Source organism: Camelus ferus, chromosome 21 (genome assembly GCF_009834535.1).
Source record: "Camelus ferus isolate YT-003-E chromosome 21, BCGSAC_Cfer_1.0, whole genome shotgun sequence".
Lineage (NCBI taxonomy): Eukaryota > Metazoa > Chordata > Mammalia > Artiodactyla > Camelidae > Camelus > Camelus ferus.
In genome coordinates this window covers 29012969-29034981 of record NC_045716.1, presented here as the reverse complement: position 1 = coordinate 29034981, position 22013 = coordinate 29012969, and the positions used below count along the sequence as shown (strand labels likewise).

General features: G+C 62.5%; 1 protein-coding gene across 1 annotated transcript in view; it reads left to right on the top strand.

Annotated features, from left to right (window-relative positions):
- The first annotated feature begins 9304 nt into the window (after nucleotides 1-9304).
- Nucleotides 9305-22013, top strand: part of PIEZO1 (piezo type mechanosensitive ion channel component 1) — a 53318-nt gene continuing 40609 nt past the window's right edge. Inside the window, 1 exon segment of the mRNA XM_032464561.1 lies at nucleotides 9305-9718. Coding sequence (XP_032320452.1) covers nucleotides 9655-9718 — 64 coding nt within the window. The 5' untranslated portion in view covers nucleotides 9305-9654.

Genomic DNA, 22013 nt, shown 5'->3' with positions numbered 1-22013 from the left:
AAACTGTGGTGGGAGGGGGCGGTTGGAGACAGAAACTGACCTCAGGCAAAGTGGAGCACTCCTAATCCAAGCCTGCTGTGCATTACAGAGGGAAACCTTGTAGGATTCCAGGGCTACAGCAAGAGCAAGCCACAGGCATAGCCTCTTCTGAAGACCAGCGGCCATAAGGGGACCTTGTAAATCTTGGCTCATAGCTGCTCATCAGGAGGGAGCGAGCTGTCTTCTCTGCCAGCAACAGGCTGGTTCCCCAGTCTCTGTTTCACATTTTGAAAACAGAGGAACACCTGGTCTCAGAAAGGTAGGCAGCAGGACCTAACCCCCCCTCAGGCTCCCCGCCTGCCCTGTATGGATAAGTTGATGTGCAGGAATGCGGCCGGGAGGCCTCCCAGATGCTGAGCAGACTCCCCCAGCCTGGAGCAGCTGCAGAGTGTGGGGCTCCTGCCGTCCCGGAGCTGTGGTGGGGGGCCCGAGGCAGGCCCCAGGGTCTCAAGAAGTCCAGGGCGACCGCATGGGGAGGGGACCCCCCTCCCACCTGGCACACACCGCCAGGCGTGTCCACATTGAGGGGACTCCTAGGAAGGAAAGAGGCTTGCACAGCCTTGCTGTGGCTTTTGGCCAGCTCTGGGCACGAGCCTGGAGACAGAAGCGGGTCCTAGCACGTCCAGAGTGTGTCGGGGGTGAGCTGGACCCAGCACTCTCACTGCACTCTAGCCAGGCCACAGGCCACAGTCCTCAGTGCTCCTTTCCTGCCATGGGTCCGCGTGGGCTGGACTTCCTTCACGTGCTCTGACCAGGACCGCTCATCACGGCCGATCTGACGCAGGGTGGCTGTGAGATTCCACGTGTCTCCGGTTCACCCGGACTTCAAAGAGGCGCGAACAGTAAAAGAACACCACTCTTCTCACTTGAAAGTTTTTGCCCTGGGAGATAAAATTAGTTTTCATTTTTTAAAGATACAGACTTAACTATTGTTATTTTTCTTGACTTAACACAGAAGTGTGTGGCAACAGGGGCAAGAGTATATGGGGATTTTCTGCATTTTCCACTCAATTTTGCTGAGAACCTAAAACTGCTGTAAAAAAATAAAGTCTGTTAAGAACCCCCCCAAAATACAGAAGTGTTTCTCAAAAGCCTTAGTTTTAATTCTTAATATGGCCGATACTGTTTTAATTTTTTTTAAATAAAACATTTCAAATCAACTGTACTTCAATTAAAAAGCAAACAAATAAACAACCCATTTAAAATATGGGCAGAAAAACTGAAAAGACATTTTTCCCAAAGAGGAAACGCAAATGGCCAACAAGGACATGAAAAGCTGCCCGACCTTGCCAGTGTCAGGGAAATGCAGGTCAAACTACAGTGAGACACCATCTCACACCTGTCAGGATGGCCATCACCAAAAAGAACACAAATAGCAAATGTTGGCAAGGATGTGGAGAAAAGGGAGGCCTTAGACACCGTTGGGAATGCAAACTGTGCAACCACCGTGGGAAACAATATGGAGGTTTCTCAAAAACCTAAAAACAACCACTATGTGGCCCAGCAACTGCACTCCTGGGCATACACCTGAGAAAGACAAAAACATTAATTCAAAAAGACACATACACCCCCCTGTTAACAGCAGCACTGTTCCCAATCAGCAGGACAGGCAGGCATCCTAGTGCACGTCTGGACAAGTGACGACACAGAAGGTGCAGCACATACACGGGATGGAGCACAGCTCACCCGCAAAAAAAGGAGGGTATTTTGCCATTGTGGCTCTTCATTCACTTTTTTTTTTTTTTTTGGCAGTTCAAAACCCAGAATTTTATAACTGGCATAAACATTTCCATTGCATTGAAACCAGCAAAATACCTAGAAATAAACTTAACCAAGGAGGCTACCTGTACCCTGGAAACTGCAGCACTGACGAAGGAAATTGAAGATGATACAAAGAAATGGAAAATTGTCTTGTGCTCTTGGATTGGAAGAATCAACATTATCAAAATGGTTAACATGGCCACTACTGACAGATGTAACCCACATCGACAAAAGCCCTTAGGGGTCCCCAGTAACTGTTAGAGGTGTACGGCCGTGAGGCAGAGCTGGGGTCTGATTCCAGAGCTCTGCACGGGCAGCAGCCAGTGGGGTAACACACCTTAAACAAGTTCATCAACAGCCCAGGTAGGCTGGGTGGGAGTGGCACCCCCTCAGAGCCTGGACAGGCTGGGAGCAGGCAGGGCAGCTCCGGGAAGCGCAGTGGGGTCCAGCTTGCCGGGGCCCCTGGAGCTGTGGCAGTGAGGGTGATGTGTTGATGGGAGAGGGTGCACACGTCATCGTGGTCTCGTAAGTGCAGTGGAGGCCTTATGCGGGCAGTATTTTGAAAGGCTCCTGGCTGGGACGGAAGTTGGAGTGGAACTGGAGACAGGGAGAGGCTGCTGCAAGCACTCGGGAAAACCCTAAGGCTTTGGATTTTGGGGGTGGTGGGTGGGCCCAGGAGCAGGTCAGATGCTGGCTCTTCCGTGGGCCTGCGTGTGTGGCTGTGGGCGTGTGACCCCGTTGCCCACGAGGACATCCTGCGGGCCCAAAGGGCCAGCCTGCAGGGTGCTGTCTCGAGGGCAGTGCTCAGGGAGCAAGAAGTGATTGGTCGGTAGTCGTGGGGCAGAGCTGGTGCGTCCGACCAGACAGGGAAGGCCCAGCCCAGGACTTTGGGGTTGAAGGGAGGGACGGTGCAGCCAGGGCAAGAGGACTCAGGGTTCCGCAAATGAGTCTGAACTTCCTCCGAGGCTGGCAGGGCGTGAGCGGCCGGCACGTTGACAGTAGACCCGTTGGTTGCTGCGTGCAGGCCGGTGTGGGGCCCAAGGCCAGGAAGAGGCCAGGGCAGCCCCACTGCTGAGAGCCCGGCGTGGGAAGGGGGCACGGTGGACGCGCCCCAGCAGGGCCGCCGGCCGACCCGCACAGCTGAGAGGGACTGGCTCCTTCTCGCCCTGTGTCAGCTGGCCTGTGGTGACCGGGAATGGGGCGGGGGTGGTGGGGCACAGGGGCCCCCTGCCCAGGCCTGTGAGGGGTGCAGCCAGCAAGGCAAGCCCAGGAAGGCGGTCTGAGGAGAGAACTGTCCACACGTCCGCCCCCAGCTCGACCTGGAGCCTCTGGAGGGAGCTCTGTGCGCGCCGGTGGCGGTGTGAGCGAGACCTCCCCGCTCCCTGCCCCCGAGAGCCTATGCGGCGCGTGCTGGGGGGAAGGGGACGGAGGCGGCCTTTCTGCACAACACAGCTACGGCTGGCTTTGCCCCGCATGGTGAGGGTCAGTTTTCCAAGCCCTCTGTCCTGTATCCGGGGGGTACTGGGTTGGTTTCTTTCTGCACTGGGACCAGGACACCTCCGTGGACAGTAGGTCCACAGCCTAGACGCTGAGGTTGTGCAGGAGGCCCTCAGCTCACAGGCAGTGGGCGCTCTGCTGCTGAGCATTCCTCTCAGCCCCCTGCGACTCGGCCAGAATTAAAGACCCGCCTGGTGCCAAGGCCGGTGCATCGGGTGTGGAGGCTTGGAGTAACTGAGATGGCCTCCCAGTGAGTGGCGGGTGTCCTGCCGTCAGCATGCCTGTGGGGAGCGGAGCTCGGCGGGGAGCGGGCAAGGGGCCTGGGGAGCGAGATGGGACGGAGGAGCCAGGGGAAGACATGTCTCTGTGGGAAGCTGTGGCTCAGTTGCACACGGCTGTCCCCCCAGATCCGAGCAGATCGCATCTCAGGGCTGCCCAGGGGAGAAAGGAGAAGCTTATCCACCAGCTCCCATAGGTCAGAGATCAGCTACAGTTCCTGCTGCATTGTGCACAGGTGGGCACCGTCAGCGTCGGGGACCGCAGGACCTCCTGTCTCCCATGTCTGCCCCTGGCCGGAGTCCCAGGCTGGAGAGGATGCCTCCCACCGGCTCTCCAGCCAGCTCTCTGCTCTCCAGAGCCACCTGCTGCCCACCTGCCCACTGTCACTTGGGGCCGGCAAGGGGTGCTCTCCTCCCTTCCCTGGGCAGCCCCGGGGCCGGTGGTCCGTACCACCCCAGCGATAGCGAGAAAACCAGTCAGAGGGCCAGGACAGGCTGCCAGCGGGAACCCGAGAGGCGCTTAGGCTGGAGGGGGTGGGGGGATCCACGTGTCAAACCTCCATCCCGGAGCTCCTGCGAGTGAGGACGGCGCAGGATGTGCCTGGCATCCGCTCCCCTGGCAGTGTGGGTGGAGGAAGGGGCCAGGTCGGGGGCAGCCAAGGCCACACACAGGCCAGGCACTTGGCTCTCAGCCTGACCAGGCCCCTGGGAGAGCCAGCCTCTGCGGTGGGCCCAGATGCGGGGGCGCGGTGAGTCAGCATGGCTGGGGGAGGCCAGTGAGCACCCAGAGGGCTGGAGAGCAGGCGGGCCTTGGCCCGAGGCCTGGTCCTCCTCTGCTGCCCCCGTGATGCCGGCCTTGTCCTCCCCTTGTTCCTTCAGAGTGCTGCTGGGTGATGACACCTCAGAATTTTCCCTGACCTCCAGAGTGAGGCACAGTTAGTGTGAGAGACCATCTCCTCCCCCCAGCGCCTTGCTCCGTGTGGCCTGTGGACCCCTGGGAGAAGGGATCCCCTGCATGGGAGGCCCCGGGAGTGCCTGAAGCCAGCCTGGGCCTCCCTACTGCAAGGGCCACCCTGCCCGCCCTCGCCCTGGCGTCCCAGGACCTGGCGGACCCTGGGCGAGTGGGCCTGGACTGCCCTTGGGCCTGGCATCCCCTTCTCTGAGCTCAGTTTCCCCACGTGTTATAAACCCTTTTGTGTCACTGATCTCTAAGACCACTGGTGCCCCCAGGTCCTAATCAATGAGGAGGTGATGGCCGGCTCACTCGGGCCTCACTTCCCGTCACACGTGCCAGGCACCAGCCTAGGGGTGAGCGAGCCCGTCCCGCCCTGAAGACGCCCAGTGGGAGGGGACGCCCCCCTCAACTCTCGCCAGACAAGGAGTCTCTCCACGTTTCCACCCAACGTTAGCCTGTCTCCTCTGTTCCTTCATTCACTTGCTCGGTGGAAGTTTGGTGCCAGACATAACCCTGAAAACTGATGGTAGAAATGATCCCAGTTCACAGGCAGGGCCAGGCCTCCACTCTCGGACCCAGCCTCCACTCGCGACAGCCCTTCCTGCCCCTGTCCCCACTGCTGCTGCACAGTCCGCCTCGCTGCCCTCCCAGGTGGAGATGCAGAGGCACCAGATGCTGGCGTGAGCCCGGCTGCAGAGGGCTGGGCAGAGCCGTCAGTCTCAGCTGAGTGAGAGCCTGTCACCCCCACCCTACCGGTCCCGCTAGCCTGTCAGCCACGGAGGACACAGCAGCTGGTCCACAGGGACCATCAGCCCCACTCGAGTTCGGCCGGCCCCTCCATCAACTGTCCAGCTGGAGTGCGGTTTTACTGCCGAGCTGGGGCTAGGGAAACCGCTGACTCACTTCTAACAGTCGGCTTCACGTGGAGAACACCAGCCACCCATCCGGCCACCTCTCCCCACAGCTCCACCAGCGGGTGTGGGTTTGGTGCCCATGCGTTCCTGGTGGCAGCCTGGGAAGGGCTCCCAGCCGCGGGCACCTGCAGCATGTTCCCCAGTAGTGGGTTCCAATTCCCAGCCTCCCCACTCAGCCAGGGCCAGCAGGCAGGTTCCGGACCAAATTGGAGCCACGGATGCAGAACCAGGCGCCACCGCTGACCCTGGTCAGTCACGTGCTGAGCAGGGTCAGAGCCAAATGCTGGGCCTTCTCGCAGCCAGGAAGCAGCCATTCAGCCAATTCCAGGTGGGCAGGAGCCAGGAGGGGATGGTTACTTGAGGCCAGTTCTGTGGCTCCCATGGGACACGGCCCCCAGAAGCAGCCAGGCCCGCCCGCCCGGGATCCGCTGGCGGAAGCAGGATTTTTGGGTGTGCTCCTCTGGACCGACTCCTGGTCTTGTTTCCAGGGCAAGGGGGCTGTGGAGACTCAGTGGGAACACACTTGGGGAAACTGAATAATAACCCGCAGTCTCATCAAGTCTCTGGCCGGGAGTCAGGAAAACGATGTTCAGAAGAAACAGAGAACGTGGTTGCCTCTGGGAGGCTCCCAGTGGGAGGAAGATAGCGTGTGGGCTGCTGGAAAATCTTCTCACTATGTGCGTACCTCCCATGGTAGTTGTTTATAGTGGTAAAAATCCATAATATAAAAGTTATTTTTTCAAGTGTGCGACTCAGCGGCATGAAGTAGATGTGTTATTATGTCACCATCACCACTGTTCCCTGCACCTTCTCATCATCCTGATAAGAAACTGTGCACCTGTTAAATAATTACTCCCCATTCCCACCTCCCTCGGCCCCTGGGAACCTGTAATCTAGCTTCTGAAACATCTGTCTCTCCCAGATGTTTCGTGTGAGTGGAATTGTACAAAACGTGTCCGTTTGTGTCTGACTTCTTTCACTTGGCAGAATGTTCCCACGCTTCACCCGCTTGGAGCAGCGTGAGGACCTCCCTTTTTATGGCTGAACTGTGTTCCATCGTGTGGATGGACCACATTTGGTTTATCCATTCATCTGTTCACAGGCACTTGTGTTGTTTCCTCTTTAATATGTGAGTTTATAGACAGGTAGCGATGGCCATGTAGCCCTTGGGAAAGAGATAAAGTCCCCTCTGATGCCACTCCTGCCCTGGCCTTTCTGGCTCCCTGAGGGACCTGACCCCCTCTTGCTCTTCAAGACTCGAGTACCACTTCAGTCAGCAAGTGCAGTAGGGCCCCGAGTTGCGGGGTGGTGGGACAGAGACGGCTTTGGGCTTGGAATCAAGAAAACTGGGCACTGGGCCTGACTAGTCCTTTGGCAAATGACTTCCCCTCTTGCCCCATGTGTCCTGGTCTGCAAAGGATTAGACACGTGTTACTCAACAGGCAGATTCCCGCCTCCCCCCTGCCCCCTGCTCGGCAAGTCTGCAGGTCAGGAAGTTCTTCTGCTGAAAATCTGTCCCTACGTGTGCTCATTTAAAATTTATTTTGTGAATCGGTGACACATGCACATGGTGAAAAATCAAACACAAAGGGCGTTTCAAAGATGTTTAAATAAAAATAAGTTTAAAAATAAAAATAAAAAGGGCATTTCAGTGATCATTAGATTTCCCTCCCATCGGACAGTGCAGCCGCACCCTGCTGGCCCGGCCACACCTGTATGCCCCCCAGAGATGCGGTGTCTGTGCGGACGAGGGCGAGCCTCTGCTTCTTGCAATTGTAATACTGTGTCTTAGAGATTGTTCCTTATTGCTGCACGGATTGTTGCTTGAATCTAACTGTTTTGAAGTCCTCCGCTGCAGGATAGGCTGTGATTTATGTAACAGCTCCCGGATTGGCCACAACAGTCTTTCCCCTGTCTTTTGCTGCTCACAATTCTTGGACACATACTATCTGCTCCTTCCCCAGCCCACCTGCAGGACAAATTCTGTGTTCTGGAGCCAGACTGGAGGGCGGGAAGCTCTGTGAGTCAGGTCCCTGTCGCTGCGGTGGGTCTGGGGGCTGTGGGCCTGCCTGCCTGGGGCTCTCCTCCCCTTGGACTTGCTCTCTGAGTCCTCCTGCCTCCCCCCTCCCCCAGACTTTGCTCTTGTGACAGAGTCCTTGTAAGGACTTAGCTTAAGGGAGTGGTTTTTAAACTGTTTACGGTCTTTGCACGTAAACCCTTTGAGCAAACAAGGCCCTGTGCAGGTGGACGTCAGTGTCCCGAGAGGGGCCCCAGCTGACCCCTGGTCACCCCGAGGGCAGGCCAGGCAGAGGGCAGGGCGAGGGGAGCCCTAACCCTGATGCCACATCTCCCACCCCTGGCATTCTGGGTGAGCGCCCCTCACCCCGTCTCTCTAGCCCACAGCCCAGGTAAGAATGATGATGGGGGTAACCAAGGGGACTGATGGTAACCCCTCAAGGATGCGTGTTAACTTCACGTCAACTTTTACACAGTCTGCTCTTAAATCCTCACAATTCTGCAGCTGGGCACCCACCCCATCCCATAGATGCCCCTGAGGCACCAAGAGGAGACTTGCCTCCTGGGGCATGAGGCCAGCAGCCAGTGGAGCTGCTGGGGGATATCCTTCTGGCACCTCTGTTGACCCTGGCACTGCTCAGAGACCCTGGCTGCAGTCCTTGCCAAGGGATGGCCGCAGGTGGCTAGATTCGGGCCTGAACTTAAGGGTGTTTCCAGCCACCTCTGCAAGAGGCTGAGAACATGCCGTATTTACAGGTGGGTCCTGGAACTCTCAATTAGCTAGACTGCACGTCCCTAGCCTCCTTTGGGCTCTGACCTTGGGGAGGACCCTGAGGCTACAAGTCTCAAGGGGTCTAGAAGAAGTCCAGGATCAGACATAACTCTGGCCGGGAGTTAAGACAGGAATGAGCAGGCAGAAGCAGAGGCGGGTAGAAAACCAATTAGCATTTAAACACCAGACTTCAGGGAAGTCAGCGTTTCTGGCTTTTGAAGAGTGGGAGGGTCAGGGGCTGTGTTGGAGCTGGCATCCTCAGCCCGCCTGGAGCCGGGCAGTGCGGGCTGCAGACTCTCGGGGTCCCCTGCACCCACCAGGCTCCTCAGTCCCTCACCCAGGACTGAGCCCAGGCACCCCGGTGGGCTCTGCCTCTAACACTGTGTGACCCTCTCCCTTTCTTCTTTCCCATCCCAACTCAAGGGTGGTGAAGGACAGCCTAGGGGGCTTGGGCGAAGTGCCCAGCACAGCCTGGGCTCAGACCCTGCCCTGTCCGCCCCAGGGCAGTTGTCACTTCCCTCCTACAGCAACATGATGAAGGCAGAGCCGAGGGTGGTGGCGGGCGCGAGTGGAAGCGGCCCCCAGCCCCCGGCGGACCTCGCGGGCCCTCCCACCTGATCCACCGCTTCGCGGTGGCCCTGGCCCTGAGCGCGGGGCCTCCGAGCCACCCCGTGGTCCCCAGGGGGCGCTGCGGGCTCACGTCCGCGGGAGCGAAGCCTCAGCCGCTCCTGCCACGCGGGGCGCAGTTGCGCGTGGGGTGCTGCTCGGGAAAGCCCGGCCCTTAACGAGCGCTCCAGCGGGGTCCGCCGGCGGAAAAGTGGCGCCTACCCGCCCCCACGCGACGCGGAGCGGCAGCGCCTAGGCTGTTGAGACCGGGGGTCTTCCCGGGGCGTGCGCCGCACGGGGGTGTCGTGTCCCTGCCGGCCGGTCGCGTCCAGGGAGGCGGGGGGCGGCGCGCGCCGCGTGGAGCCGCGGAGGGCGCGCCGGAGTGCGCAAGGCCGTCGGGGAGGCGCGGAGGCGGGCACGCCGGGAGGGCGGGGGGCCGAGCCTATAAAGGCCCGCGGGCGGGCCGAGGGAGGAGGGAGCCGCCGAGCCGCGTCCGGCCCAGCTCGGCCTCCGCAAGGCGCCCAGAGCCGCGCGCTGCGCTCCGCCGCGGGGCAGGACTCCCACCGGGGCGAGCGCAGGCCTCGGCCGTCGGCACCCGCGGGGCACGGCGGGCCCCGGCCGTAGGAGCAGGAGCAGGAGCAGGAGGGCGCGGAGGCGCTCCCGTCCCCGCCGACCAGCCGGGCCCTGGCCGCGGAGCGCGGCACGTGCGGCGACCCGCCCAGTGCGCCATGGCGCGCGGGCCCCGGGTCCCCCGCGCCGCCCCTTAGCGCCGCGGCGGCCGAGCGACCCCGGGCCGGCCCCGCGGGCCCCTCGGGCATGGAGCCGCACGTGCTCGGCGCCGTCCTCTACTGGCTGCTGCTGCCCTTCGCGCTTCTGGCCGGTGAGTCGGGCGGGCGCGGCGGGCGCCGTGCTGGGACAAGGTCTGCGTCCCTGCTCGCAGCCTTCCGGCCCCGCCGCCCAGTGAGGCTGGCCGGGGCTAGGACCGTGCGCGGGCGGGCGCGGAGATTCCCCGGGACGCGCGGCCCTGGGCGCCCGCATTCCAGAAGCATGAGAGCGCCGCGGCGGCCGGGGAGGCCGGGCCCGTCCGAGCGCCAGGCTGGGAGGGCGGCGGCGGGGCGGCGGGCAGATGGCACCCGGGTGCCCACGGGGGCGGGCAGCCAGCGCCCCCAGAGAGGGCGGTTAGGGCCTCCGCCCGGGGCGTTGGGGGTAGGGGCACGGGGGTGGGGTACGGTGCTGGCCCCTCTGGGAGGGGCTGGAGGGCTGGTGAGGGGGGCACGAATCTCTTTTTCTCTTTCGTATTAAAAAAAAAAATTGCAAACTTGCATCATGACTTCCTGACCAATCTGGGAGAAGGCGGTCTTCCTGCCTGGAGCTGTTTAATCTGGAGCCTCCGGAGCAGAACTAACGTCGTGCCCTGGGCTCGGCCCCCCTCACCCTTCCCCTTCCCGTCCCCTCCCCGTGCGCGACTAGGGCAGGCCCCTGCTCTGGAAAAAAATAGTTTGTGTTCCTCCCTGCCCTTCCTGGTGCCCTGGCTTACTCCGTTGAGCTCTAGTGCTGTGGGAGGGGCCCGCTGGGCTGGGGGTGGGAATGCCCCCCCCAGAAGGCTCTGGCATCAAGATACGAGGGTCCCCAACCTTGACATCAGTGCCTGCCGCCTGCCATATCTTCGGTGCCCCTTCCCGAAAGCACGTTGCTTGGTTCTTGGTGCCGGGCGGCCCCTCCCCTCTTTGGACACCCCTTCTGGCCTCCCTGTGCCCAGGGTGGGGTGCGGGAGACTTATCCCACCCTTCACATGCCGGCCCTCAGCCCTCACCTCCACTGGGCTGTCTCTGCTGGGTGTGAGCTGGAAAGTTGTCTGATTGGATTAATTCACGGAAACGTGGAATGGTTTGCATTGTGAGTCTGCCTGTGGATGGAGGTCTTTCGGACCTCAGTGGGTGGTGTTTTTATTCTGAAAGCCTTTCCAGGGCTCCTTCAATCACTCCAGGTGGGCTCTGCCAACTTCTGTGAAAGGTAGGAGCAGGCTCCAGAGGCCAGGGGACCCAGAGCAGCCTGCTCCCAGACAGTGTTTTGATTTGTAGCAGAGAAAGGTGGTGAAACTTGGGGAAATTTTCAGGACAGGAATCAATGAAAACCATTGAGGTCGGGGAGGAGGGTCTGAGTCAGCCTTGGTGTGGACAGAGCGGCCTGGGATGTGCTCAGGGATGCGTGGTGTCTCTGGAAAACAGACGTTACAGACAAGCAGAACAGACCCAGCGGGAGGCGGTTGGGCTCGGGAGCTCCTGGTGAGCTTCTCAGAGGTGCAGGTTCACTTCTGAGGGCTCCGCAGCACACCTGCGGCCACTTGGCCTCTGAAGACGGGCAGGGAATTGTTAGGCCTGCCCGGGTGGGGCTCCCTCCGGAGGGCCGCCCTCCCTCAGCGGCGCGGCTTCCTGGGGCAGGGTCGGCAGGCTTTTCCTGCGATGGTCTGCGGAGTAAATATTTTCACATCGTGAACTCTTCTGATATTTTTCCCGACTGTTAAAAACTGTAACCGCCACTCCTACCTTGTGGGCTGTGCCAGAACTAGTGGCCGGGCTGGGGTTTGCTGCTTGTGAGAATTAGCCTGGGTTCTCGGGCTCCTGGCTGCCACCCAGGTGGGTGACGGGGGTGGCCCTCTGCTTCTCTGGTCGCAGCGGCAGGGCTAGCTCAGGGCTCCCCCCTGCAACATGCTGGAGTCAGCTGGGAGCTTCGCACATGCTGATGACTGATTCTTTGTGTGCTTTACTCAGTTTTTCTCTAAACTTAAAACTGCCCCCCCAAATATTTAAAGTCTATTAATTATAAAAAAAAAAAAAAGGCTGGCGCCCAGGCCACACCCCACGTGGATTCTGTGCCTGGCCGTGGGGCTCGGCCTTTGGTAATTTTTCTTAAGCTTCAGGGCAGGGTGATGTTGAGCTGGCCAAGAGTCCTGCCCTGGGGACTCCTGAGAGTGGGGGCTGGCTCTCCGGTCCGGGGGAGGGGACCTTGCTGTGTTGCTGTGGGCAAGGCCCAGCTGGCTGCCTTCTGAGCGCCACCTCGCTCTGTGATGAGCTCTGGTCGGAATGGTTAGTTCTGCCATGTTTTCATAGTGAGTGGTGGGTGCTGGATTAGGCCTTCAGAGGGTGTTAGTCAGACTGGTGCCCTGAACCAGCTGGTGAGGGTTTGAGTCATCCTGGGGTGCCCCCTCCTCCACGCCACGCCCGGCTGGACTCCCCGACAATCCCACCTCCACTTCCTGGTCATGACAGGGACTCCCCGGCTCCCCCGAGAAGGGTGACGGCCTCAGATGGCTTGCCTGTTGTGCCTGCAGCCCTGGTGGGTCAGGACCCATGGCTGGAAGGTTCTAGAGAGACATCAGGGCAGAACGCTGTGTGATTCCCAGGGAATGGGCCACGCCTCCCGACTCTTGACCGAAGGGCCATCCAGAAACAAACACTGGCCGCTGGGCAGGTGGTTAGAATGCGGTTAGGGCGCTGGAATTGTGTCAGTGGCTCGGGAAACACGCAGCGCGGCGTTGTGGCTCTGCCTGTCGGATGGGCCTCCTGCCTCGCGGGCCCGCCCACCACGCGCTGGGCGTCACCTGCGCCAGCCTGATTGTCGCTGTCGTGTTACTGTTGAGAATGGGGACACTTCCTCCTTTTCGTAGCGTTTTCACTACCACCATCTCAGTGGGAAGACGGAGGCCTGGGACGGCAGGGCCCTGCTGGGACCCCGGCCTGAGAGTCCCCCCTGGCCAGGGGTGATGCTCAGCTAGGTGCTCAGAGCCAGTGGGGAGCCCAGGTCTGTCCCGTCCAGAGGCCTGCAGAGCGAGGGGTGGGGCTTGCTTTCCTGTGCAGCCTTGGGGAGGAGACACTGCCTCCTGCAGGCCCTCAGAAGAGTGAATGAGTCACAGGACGGGGGTGCCTGGCTGATGGGACCCGAGGGGTCAGTGTGTGTGTTTTCAGGGAGGGGCTGGGGTCAGCCCGGGGGCTGAGGACGGGTCACCTGTGGTCATCTCCCCGGCAGCCGGGCCCAGCGGGAAGGGCCCTGCAGAGGAAGTGTGGATGGTGGGGAGGATCCGGATCCTGGCCCCAGGGCTGCCTCCTGGGTGGCGCGCTCCCTCTGACATGGCACTGCATTTGCTTTCGGGGCTCAGAGATGAAGAGGCAAAGGAGCCCCGCCTGCTCTGAGCACAGCCGCAGGGGACGGCCTTTGGTTTGCAGCGTCGTGAGACAGAACCGGCCACTACAGGAGGCCCCTCCGGCCGCCTCCAGCTGCTCTTGACCACCCCGGCCCTCAGAAACCCCTCTCCTTAGAGTTCAGTGACGCTGGCCTTTTGTCTGTCGTCTGCTTTAGAAACACACAGACAGATATTTTTATGCAGGTTCTTTTTTGTGGAGAGTTGTTCCTTCTGGTTACTGAAGCAGCGTCACTCTTCCACACGGTGAAGACGCGGAGCACCTCAGACGTGGCTTCTGCAGGGCAGCGGCCTTGAGGGGTGCCTGCCTCCCGCTTTCCCTCGGGGGGAGCAGGGGCTGGAGCCTGAGGCTGCCCCGGAGAGGTTGCAGGTGCTCTGGGCTGAGCTCCGTCCCACTGTTGACCTTTGAACCCCTCTGAGTTGAGTTAAGCCTGTTTCCTGGGGGAGTTCATGCACTGCCCCAAGAACACACAGGCAGGAAATGAATCTGGGGATGAAATCTGTTCCTTCCCTGGGCAGGTGAGTCCCACCCCTTCTGCGGGCGGGGTGTTACCTGTGGGAGGGCCTGGGTGGAAGGTCTCAGGGAGCAGAGAGGGGAGGCTGGCTTTGCTGGAGGGGTCTGTGGGCGGCAGCAGCCTCTGCCCTGCGCTGAACTGGCCAGGCCCTCACCCCTCTCTGGGCCTCAGTTTCCTTGCCTGTAAATGAGACAATAAAAGCTTCAAGGCTGATCCCAGGTCTCTGATCTCTGTTTGTGGACTGGAGTAGGGGCAGGGCAGCCCTCCCACGCACCGTCCTGGTGGGCCCAGAGCCCCGGAGCGCTTTCCCAGATGTGCCGGCCCGGCCTCAGTGCTGGTGGCCAGCAGCCCGGCTGGGCCTCTGGGGGCTGGAGTGGAAGGCGGCCCACCACCAGGGTCCCCGCACGCAGGTCAGCCCAGCCGGCCTCAGGCAGCTCCCAGGAGGGGGAGGCGTGGTGTGCAGGGCCCGAGGTGTCTGCAGCCGGCAGCCGGCAGCCGGCCCCCAGCCCCCGAGTGTGACACCCGCCTGCCCGGATTCCTGGGCTCACGTGGGACCTCTCCCAGTCCTCCCAGTTCATTCAAGCGTTCTCTCACCCAGGTCTCACGGGACAGAGCTCTGGACAGGAGCCTAGGTTCTGGTTCAGGGCCAGTGGTGGCGGGCGTGGGAGGGGCCGGGCCAGTTCTCCTTTCTCACCAGGCTGAGGGCTCCTTGCTGTGAAGGCAAGTCTGGGCCCCTCCAGCTCCCGGTGCCTTGTTTCTGTAGGTGTCTTTGCCACGTTCATTCACACTTTGCTAAGCACGGATGGAAGGAAACAGGGCAGCTGGTGACCTGCCCCCAGCGACACCACGCAGAACAAGATCCTACCCGGGCACGGGGCTGGACAGGCCTGGGGAGACCCGTCTGCTGGAGGGAGAGAGGCGGTCAGCCAGGCTGGGGAGGGGGCAGGATGGCAGATCCAAGGCACCAGACAGGTGCAGCGCCCCCAGGTCGGGCCCTCTGTGGAAGGAGGCGAACAGGTGGCCTGGGGAGTGGGGGGCTCTGATGCCCTGGTGGTGGCCAGTCGAGGGTCTGGGTGGGGTGGGGTGGGGAGGGCGCGGCAGGGGCAGGGCTGGGAAGGGCTGCGGCTCAATCCCCTCCATCTGCTTTGATGTTTTTAATTTAGATTTAATTACACGAGTGATGTATGAATACTTGTCATGCAGCGGTGAAATGCCAGAGAAGATTAAGATCCTTTTTTACCCCTTTCTCCCCGTTCTCAGGAGAAAGCCTTGGTCAGTGGCCGGGGGCCCAAAGCTGCTGTGGTCCCTGCTCGTGGGGTGAGGTGACTCTAGGTCCTGGGGGCCACAGCAGCGCTCCCCCTCCCTGCTCACAGAGGAGCGTGTTTCCAGGGGTGAGCTGGGATCAGGAGCCTCCTGGGCTGGCGGTGAGGCTGAGACCAGGCCTGCGGTGGTCCTGAGGGGGCGTGACGGACAGCCGCCCAGTGACTCCAGGGCACCCTCGGGCCAACGTGCTTGGCCTCCCCAGTCCCCGCGCCGTCGCGGGGCCCTTGCTGAGCGGGCGGGTCGACTTCTCTGGTGTGTTTTAACACCATAATTATAGGGAGTATTTTTGGTTCCCTGTAACGGGCCAGCTGTTTACCAGGCTCCGACCTGCACTGTTTTTCTCCGTAAGTAAATATAGCCGGGCCTCTGCTTCTGCCCCGGGACAAAGAGGGACCGTGTCTGCCTCGGCCGCCTTTTGTGGTTTCCTTTCCCAGTGAACGGGCGGCTGAAACGGGCCCAAGCGCCCGCCGGCTCTGCCAGGGGCCCTGCCTCTGTCCTGACAGCAGGTGGGGGCTCAGGACTCTGCGTGCGTCCAGGTCTGTGACCTGAGCACGTGGTGGGGAGCTGTCCCAGCCGCGGAGCTGAGGCTGTGGGAGGCCCGTCCCTCCCCGGCTCTCCTCGCCTCCCCTGCCCCTCAGTGGCTGTCCCCCTCTGGGGGACACAGAAGAACAGAATCGCTATGTATGCAGATGGCTTGGGCCTGTGGGAGCAGCCAAAGGTGGTGACTGTGGTCAGGCCAGAGGGGCCTCCTGGGCAGGGGCCCCGGGGAGGTGCCCAGAACCTCCAGCCTCCCCCCCTCCCCCCCCTCTCAATTACTTGATTTTTGTTTATGGTTGAAACACCATTTAAAACAACGCATCGTCCTAACAGCACTAAAGGGAGCTTTTTAAAAGGAAACGCAGCCGCCGCCGCCGCAGCGGCTTCCTCCTCCTCTCCCCTCGCGGACGGCCGGGATGGTAGTGACCACAGGACGCGGCCTCCCAGAGCTCCGAGCAGGCTTTGTGCTGTGTGTCCCTGCCTCCTCTCCCGGGGTGGGGGCGGGTGCTGATTCACCCGAGAGCAGGTCGCCCACGCTGCCCAGGCCCCCGGGTGAGCGCCTCCCAGCAGGCTCGCCACGTGTCTGGGTGCGGTTTACAAGCTGCCCTGAGTACGAGGTCGCAGGGCCACAGCTCCCCAGCCCCCTGAAGCACAAGGCCTCCTTCCCCGCGTGCCTGTGTGGGCGGCGGCCCTGACCGCCTCCTCCAGCAGATGGCTCACGTGGGCACACACCCCTGCGTCGCTTTCCCAACTCAGTGTCCACTCATCACCCCACCTCCTCTGCAGCCTCCATCCATGTCCACGGGCAGACTCGGGACCGCCTTGCCCTCCTGGCCCAGGCTTCTGGCCCTGGGTCTAGGTGTGTCCATGACTGAGTGGCTTTACAGGGACACCCAAGAGCTGCCCACTTCCCACCACGCACAGTCTGCTGCCTCTGCCTGGCCCGGGGCCCCCGGTTTTCTGGTCTCCCCTGACTTCCCTGTTGTCTGCACGTTTAGTCCTAAGAGGTGAGCAGGCCGTGGCGCCGTTTCATGGATGAGCACACGGGCTTAGGGTGGCGTTATGGGGACAGTGGCCATCGGCAGCAGATCTGCTGGCCCCTGGAGCCAGAGTTCTCGCCCTTGGCACTCCTGCCACCCCGGCCCCGTGCCCCCCACGCATCAGCGTTCAGGGGACCCGCAGTTCTTCCTCCGACTGTGCCTCTTGCCCCCCACACCTCCAGCTTCTTTCTGGTCCCCCAACACCCCGAGCCTGCCCTCACCCCGGAACCTGCTGGCTGCCCCCTGCCACCACCTCCTGTTGCTGCCCCCTCCTCCCTCCCACACACTCGGTCACTCTGCCACCTTCTGTCAGTCACTCAATTGGCAGATGTGCAGAGAGCCTGCCTGAGCCAGGCCCTGCCTTAGGGTTCGGGGTCCCGACCGGAACCCCAGAGGAGGACGGTCCTTAGTCCACACTGAGATGTCAGGAGCAAGCAGTGAAGGGCCCAGACCTTAAGTCTTCTGCCTGGCGGGTTGAGAGTTGAGCACCGCCACGTACCAGCTCCCCAAACGAGATGGAGAATGCTTCTGCGCCTGCTGGTCACCCCCACGGCTCTGACTTCTGTCCCCAGGTCGGTTCTGCCAGCACCGGGGGTCCCTGTTTGAGGGACTGCCAGGCCGTGTGCATCTGTGTTGGCTGCCCTTCGCTCCGCACTGAGGTCCTGTGAGTCGCATGTGACCGCGTGCGGCAGTGCTTCCTCGGGTTTGGCGCCGGGTGGCGTGCTCCGAGCTCTCTGCCGCATCTGCTGACCTGTTCTCCCGTCCGGGCTGGCAAGTGCGTGCCCGGCGGCTGGGTGCCTGCTGCTCCCGGGCGCACACCGGGGTTTCATTCGCTTCCTGGCGTGGGGCTGCACGCGTTCACCTCGAGGAACTGCTGTCTGTCCTTCTGGCTGTCGTTCCTGCTCCCGTGTGGGGAGGTCCCGGCCGCGCGTGGCGCGCCTCTGCCTTCGGCTGGCTCGTGGGAGTGAAGTGGTGTCTCCTGAGGCCTCAGTCTGCGCCGCCCTGATGCTGGACGCTGTTAATCGCCTGGGGAGTCTCCTCTGTCTCGGTGCCTGGGAGTCTTTCACACAGCTAGGAAAGTTGGGTGCCCTTTTCTTTCTGGCTGTGGGAGTCCTTTGTGGACTCCAGCTTTTAACCTCTTTGTCAGCCTTTTGTCCTGTGGGTGCTTTCCCTGCCTGTGGCTTACGGAGCCTGGCCGTCTTTTTGGCGTCCTTTTAAGAGCAGGTGTTTTTAATTTGAAGTCCCGTGAATTGGGATACGCTCTCTTAATGAGTTAGCTTCCTGCGGGGAGACCCTCCCCGCGCCTGCCTCGCCCTGGGGGGCCGAGGCCTGGGTGCCTGGCCCTTGGGGCCTTCCCGCTGTGTTTCCTGACGGGTGGGCCGCTCCCCTCGGGCTGGGCTAGGCTCTCCTGCCTCTGCCTGCTACCCACCCCCTCCCCTGCTGCCTGCCCATCCCTCCGCCTGCTCTCGGGCCTGTAGGCCCCCTGTCCTGCCATCTGCAGGCTCTTGTCCTGGGTCACCGCAGCTGGGACTGTCACTCTGCCTTCAGTGTGGCCTCCCTGGGCCTCCTATCAGATGAAGCAGGCTCCTTTCAGCCTCCGGGCCCCCCTCCCTCTTGTTCTCAGGGGTGCAGTGACCATCTTTGTGCATGGCCTGTTTTAACTCCAACTGTTCCCTTCAGATAAACTCCAAGGACAGCACAGTCTGGGCTGTCAGGTGCACACCGGCCCCGGGCATGGTGTCCTGTGTGACCCGCTGTGGGTCACCCCACAGAGGAGCCGTCTGGGTCCTTGGGCCCTGTCCGTCCAGGACGTCAGCACTGCATTGCCTCCTTCCTCTTCTGTCCTCTGGGACCTGGCTCAGCTTGGCAAACTCAAGCCTGTTTCCCTGGCCTGTGCGGCCAGGCTCCCAGCCTGTCCCCCGGCCCCGGTCCCGAGCGAGCACGCTCCGCCCTGCACCGTCCGTCCCACTGTCGGAGTGGCACCTCTTTGTCCCTTGGCGCTGTTGCCCCTCAATGTCGTCGTGGCCTTGTCAGGGCCAGGGCTGGCCGTCGCCGCGAGCTGCAGGTGGGAAGTGGACAGAGGCAGAGTCTGGAACACGCTGGCTGTGACTGCTCGGGGCCCCACCGGCTCTCAGCCCTGCCCGCTGCCCACTCCTGTCCTGCTGCTGGACTGCATCCCACACCTTATCAGGGGTGCAGACCTCTCCAGCCGGGGGGAGATGGCCCGCTGGGCCCTAATCTCCAGAAGTCAGGAGCGGTGGGGGGACTGGCAGGGGGTGTGCGTGGCCCAGGGACGGTGGCCTCAGTCCCCATGTGGGCCCAGGAATGGTGCCTGAGGGGCCCCTTGGCGGGCAGCTTTGCTCTGGAGCGGGCTGTGCAATTTGTGCGCTCTGTGACCTCGGCAAGGACCTCTCCAGCCTCCGTTCCCTCTTCCTGGCAAACGGGCAGATGACATGACCTCGTGAGAACGAGATTAGCACAGAAGCAAAGGGCTCAGCAGGGTCCTAGACACAGGGCAGGCGGTGGGCTCTGGGTCCTGCGTCCCTGTGTCCCCTGCAGAGGAGGCCAGGGGATGCCGGGCCCAGAACCACTGGGCCCTCTTCCTCCCTCTTCCTGCCCCGTTGGGCCGTCCACCACTGCCTAGCCAGACTCTGGCCCTCCAAATCTGGGGGCCTCCAAGTGGCCTCCTGTCCCTGGGGTTGCAGGTGGAGACACTCCAGCTGGGGGGCGCTGACCTCCCCTCCCAGAGCAAGGCCAGGCCTGTGCTGAAAAGGCAGGTCCCAGGCCACACAGGGAGAGCCTGTCTGCACTCCGCGGGGTGTCCCGCCTCCCGCCTGCCCCTCCACACGTCCACCGCTTTCCCTAGAGCGAGGCCCCGCAGCCCCTCCTCAGCCCCTCCCCATCACCTCCCTGGGCCCCCAGGACTGGGTGGGACAAACCACATCTCCCACAGTTCCCTGGGAGGGCCCTGCTGCCCTGCTCTGTCTGCCCCTCCTCCTTGCGGCTGCGGGGGACCAAGGGTTGGAAGCCAGGAGTTACTTGCAGGGGCCAGGGGCCCATGCAGAATTGAGACCCAGCTGGGAGGAGACCCCTGACCCTCAAGGGCCGGAGGGCACGTGAGGCAGTTGGAGGACTGATTAGGGTCTCCAGAGGAGGCTCCGGGAAGCTTGGGGGCTGGACAGGCTGTATCACATTCCAGACCCGAGACACACTTCCAGGAGCCAGTTGGTGTCTTCGGGGTGGCGGCCTGGGGCGGGATGCTGAGGACCTGTGGGACGAAGTGGCCCCTGGGGAGGGCTGTGCTGTCAAGGGGCAGGGTGGGGACAGGTGCGCCTCTGCGGGGTGACCCAAGGACACGGGCGGGAGCTGCAGGGGTGGCCCCTCAGAGGGGAAGGAGAACGTTTGTCTTGTGCCTCTCTGCCAGCCAGACTCAGGCTCTCTCCTCACGAGCCTGGCCTGTCTGCGGGCGGGACCTCGTGGTGTGAGCATGGCTGCCAGCGGACTCAGCTCCCAGCGCCTGTCTGCTGGTTACTTGTAACTTGAGGCTGGCTGCTTCTCTGCACTGTGTTCTTGGTGGTAGCTCTTGCTGGCGGCTTTCCTAGACTCTGGGCCCATCACAGTTTCTTCACTGGCCCCTGTGCAGAGGGTCCAGGATTCCTGTCCCTCCTTCCAGTTCTGACCGCAAGTGTGTGACCTCAGCCCGTGGAGACACGAGGGGCTGGACCCCAAGGCAGTGGGACTGTCACCACTGGCGGGGTGGTTCTTGCAGTGGCTGTGCTTGGAGTCCAGCCTTCTGCCAGGGTGGCCGCAGGACGTCAGGGTGTTGTGGACGAGTGTTTGGGTAGTGTCACCCCTGTGCCACCCCTGCAGATCCTGTTCTGTGCCCGGGTGGGCAGTGGGGGCCGCTGGGGTTGCCCTGGGACCTCAGGTGGTCCTTCTCTGTCCTGAACGCTGTCAGCGGGCAGCTCCGAGGCCCTGCTGTGCTGGGACTCAGGCTCCGGCTTGCCCGGCAGCCGCTTTGAGGCCACGCGGGCCCCCCTCCTCGGCTGGGGCGGCGGGCGGCCTTGAACAGAGTGGTGGATTGGAAGCGCCCCAGGCCGAGCTTCAGCCTCTGGCCTGTCCTGTCAGACGAGGCTCCAAGCCTGGCTCTGCTGCTGGGCGCCCTGCGGGGAGTGACTCGGCCTCTGTGGGCCTGGAGCCCGCACCGCCCCAGCCGTCGCCCTTCCTTCGTGGGGCCTCTCTGCGCCCCGGTAACTCCACCTCTAGTGAGCAAGATTAGCACCTGCCCTGCCTGGCCTCGTGGCCCTTGGGGCGACCTGCCAGGTGAGGGGGCGGTAGTACCTTGTGAGTGCCAGGGGGGCCGGGCCGCCTCGCCCACGCCCCTGGGCACATCATCAGGACGTGGGTGCCGCCCAGCGCTTTCATCCAGGAGCCCCTGGCTGGAGCCTCAGGGCACGGGCGTGGCCTCACTTGCGGGGAATCCCGGCAGCTTGGTGACGGCCCCGCCGTGAGGTGGGGGTGGCGGGGTGAGGACGCGGAGCTTCAGGCTCGCTCAGGCGGGCGCAGTGGGACCTGCTGGGTCTGGCTGAGTCACGGCTGCTGGTGTTCCCGTGGGACAGCAGCAGACGCACCGTGAGGCCAACTCCCTGGGCCGCTGGTGGGAGGGCGGTCCCCAGCCCAGGCAGGAAGCGGCTGGCCGGGCAGGTGTGCGTGGAGCGCTGGCCTGGGTGGCGGGCACCCCTCCGGGCTCCCCCAGCGTGGCAGCCAGGACGTGTCTCTGGTGCTCCCCCACCCCGAGCCCCGCCCCAGGCCTCCTGCTGACTCGGCCTGGCCTCCGGAGGCAGCAGCACAAAGAGTCTCAGCTCCCAGAAGATTAAACAGGTTCCACGCCCACAGCTGGGAAGGACAGGAACTGGAGTCCACCGGCAGCGTGACCCGTGGGGGCGCAGGGGACAGGGATGCCTCGCGGACCCAGGGCCGGGCTGTCCTGGGGCTGCTTGTGCCTGAGGGTCCTGCTCAGGCTCCCGCAGGGTCCGTCCAGCCCAAGGGTGTGAGGGTGGGATTGTGTGTGTGGCCTGCAGGGCAGGTGGGAGGGACCCCAGCCTGCGCGTGTGTCTGCACAGGGGTGGGGGCACCCCTGGCCTCAGGAACCCCTCGAGGTGGAGGGACACCCTGGGGCACCGAGTGGCCCACGTCTCCGGCTCACCTGCCCTCGAATGCAGCAGCTGGACGGGGCATGGGAACTACACAGCCTGTCCACGTGTAGCGGGGACCCAGAGGGACAGGGCAGGGGCCGGCCCAGTGCCGCTTTCGGCCTCTTCCCCCAGGTTGACCCAAGCCTGCAGGTTCCTGGAGGCTCGGCCCTGACTCTTAGAAGCAGGAGAGCCTGCGAGGGTGTCTGTGGTCAGGGCACAGTGATGGGAAGTCCCGGGGCCCCTGGCTTGAGGCAGGTGGCCAGCATCTCCCAGGGCAGCCTTTGGCCTCAGGTGAGCCCAGGCCAGGCCTCTGGGGGCCGTCAGCAAGCTCCCATCCACAGTCTCTGAGGCAGTTGGGATTGGCGTC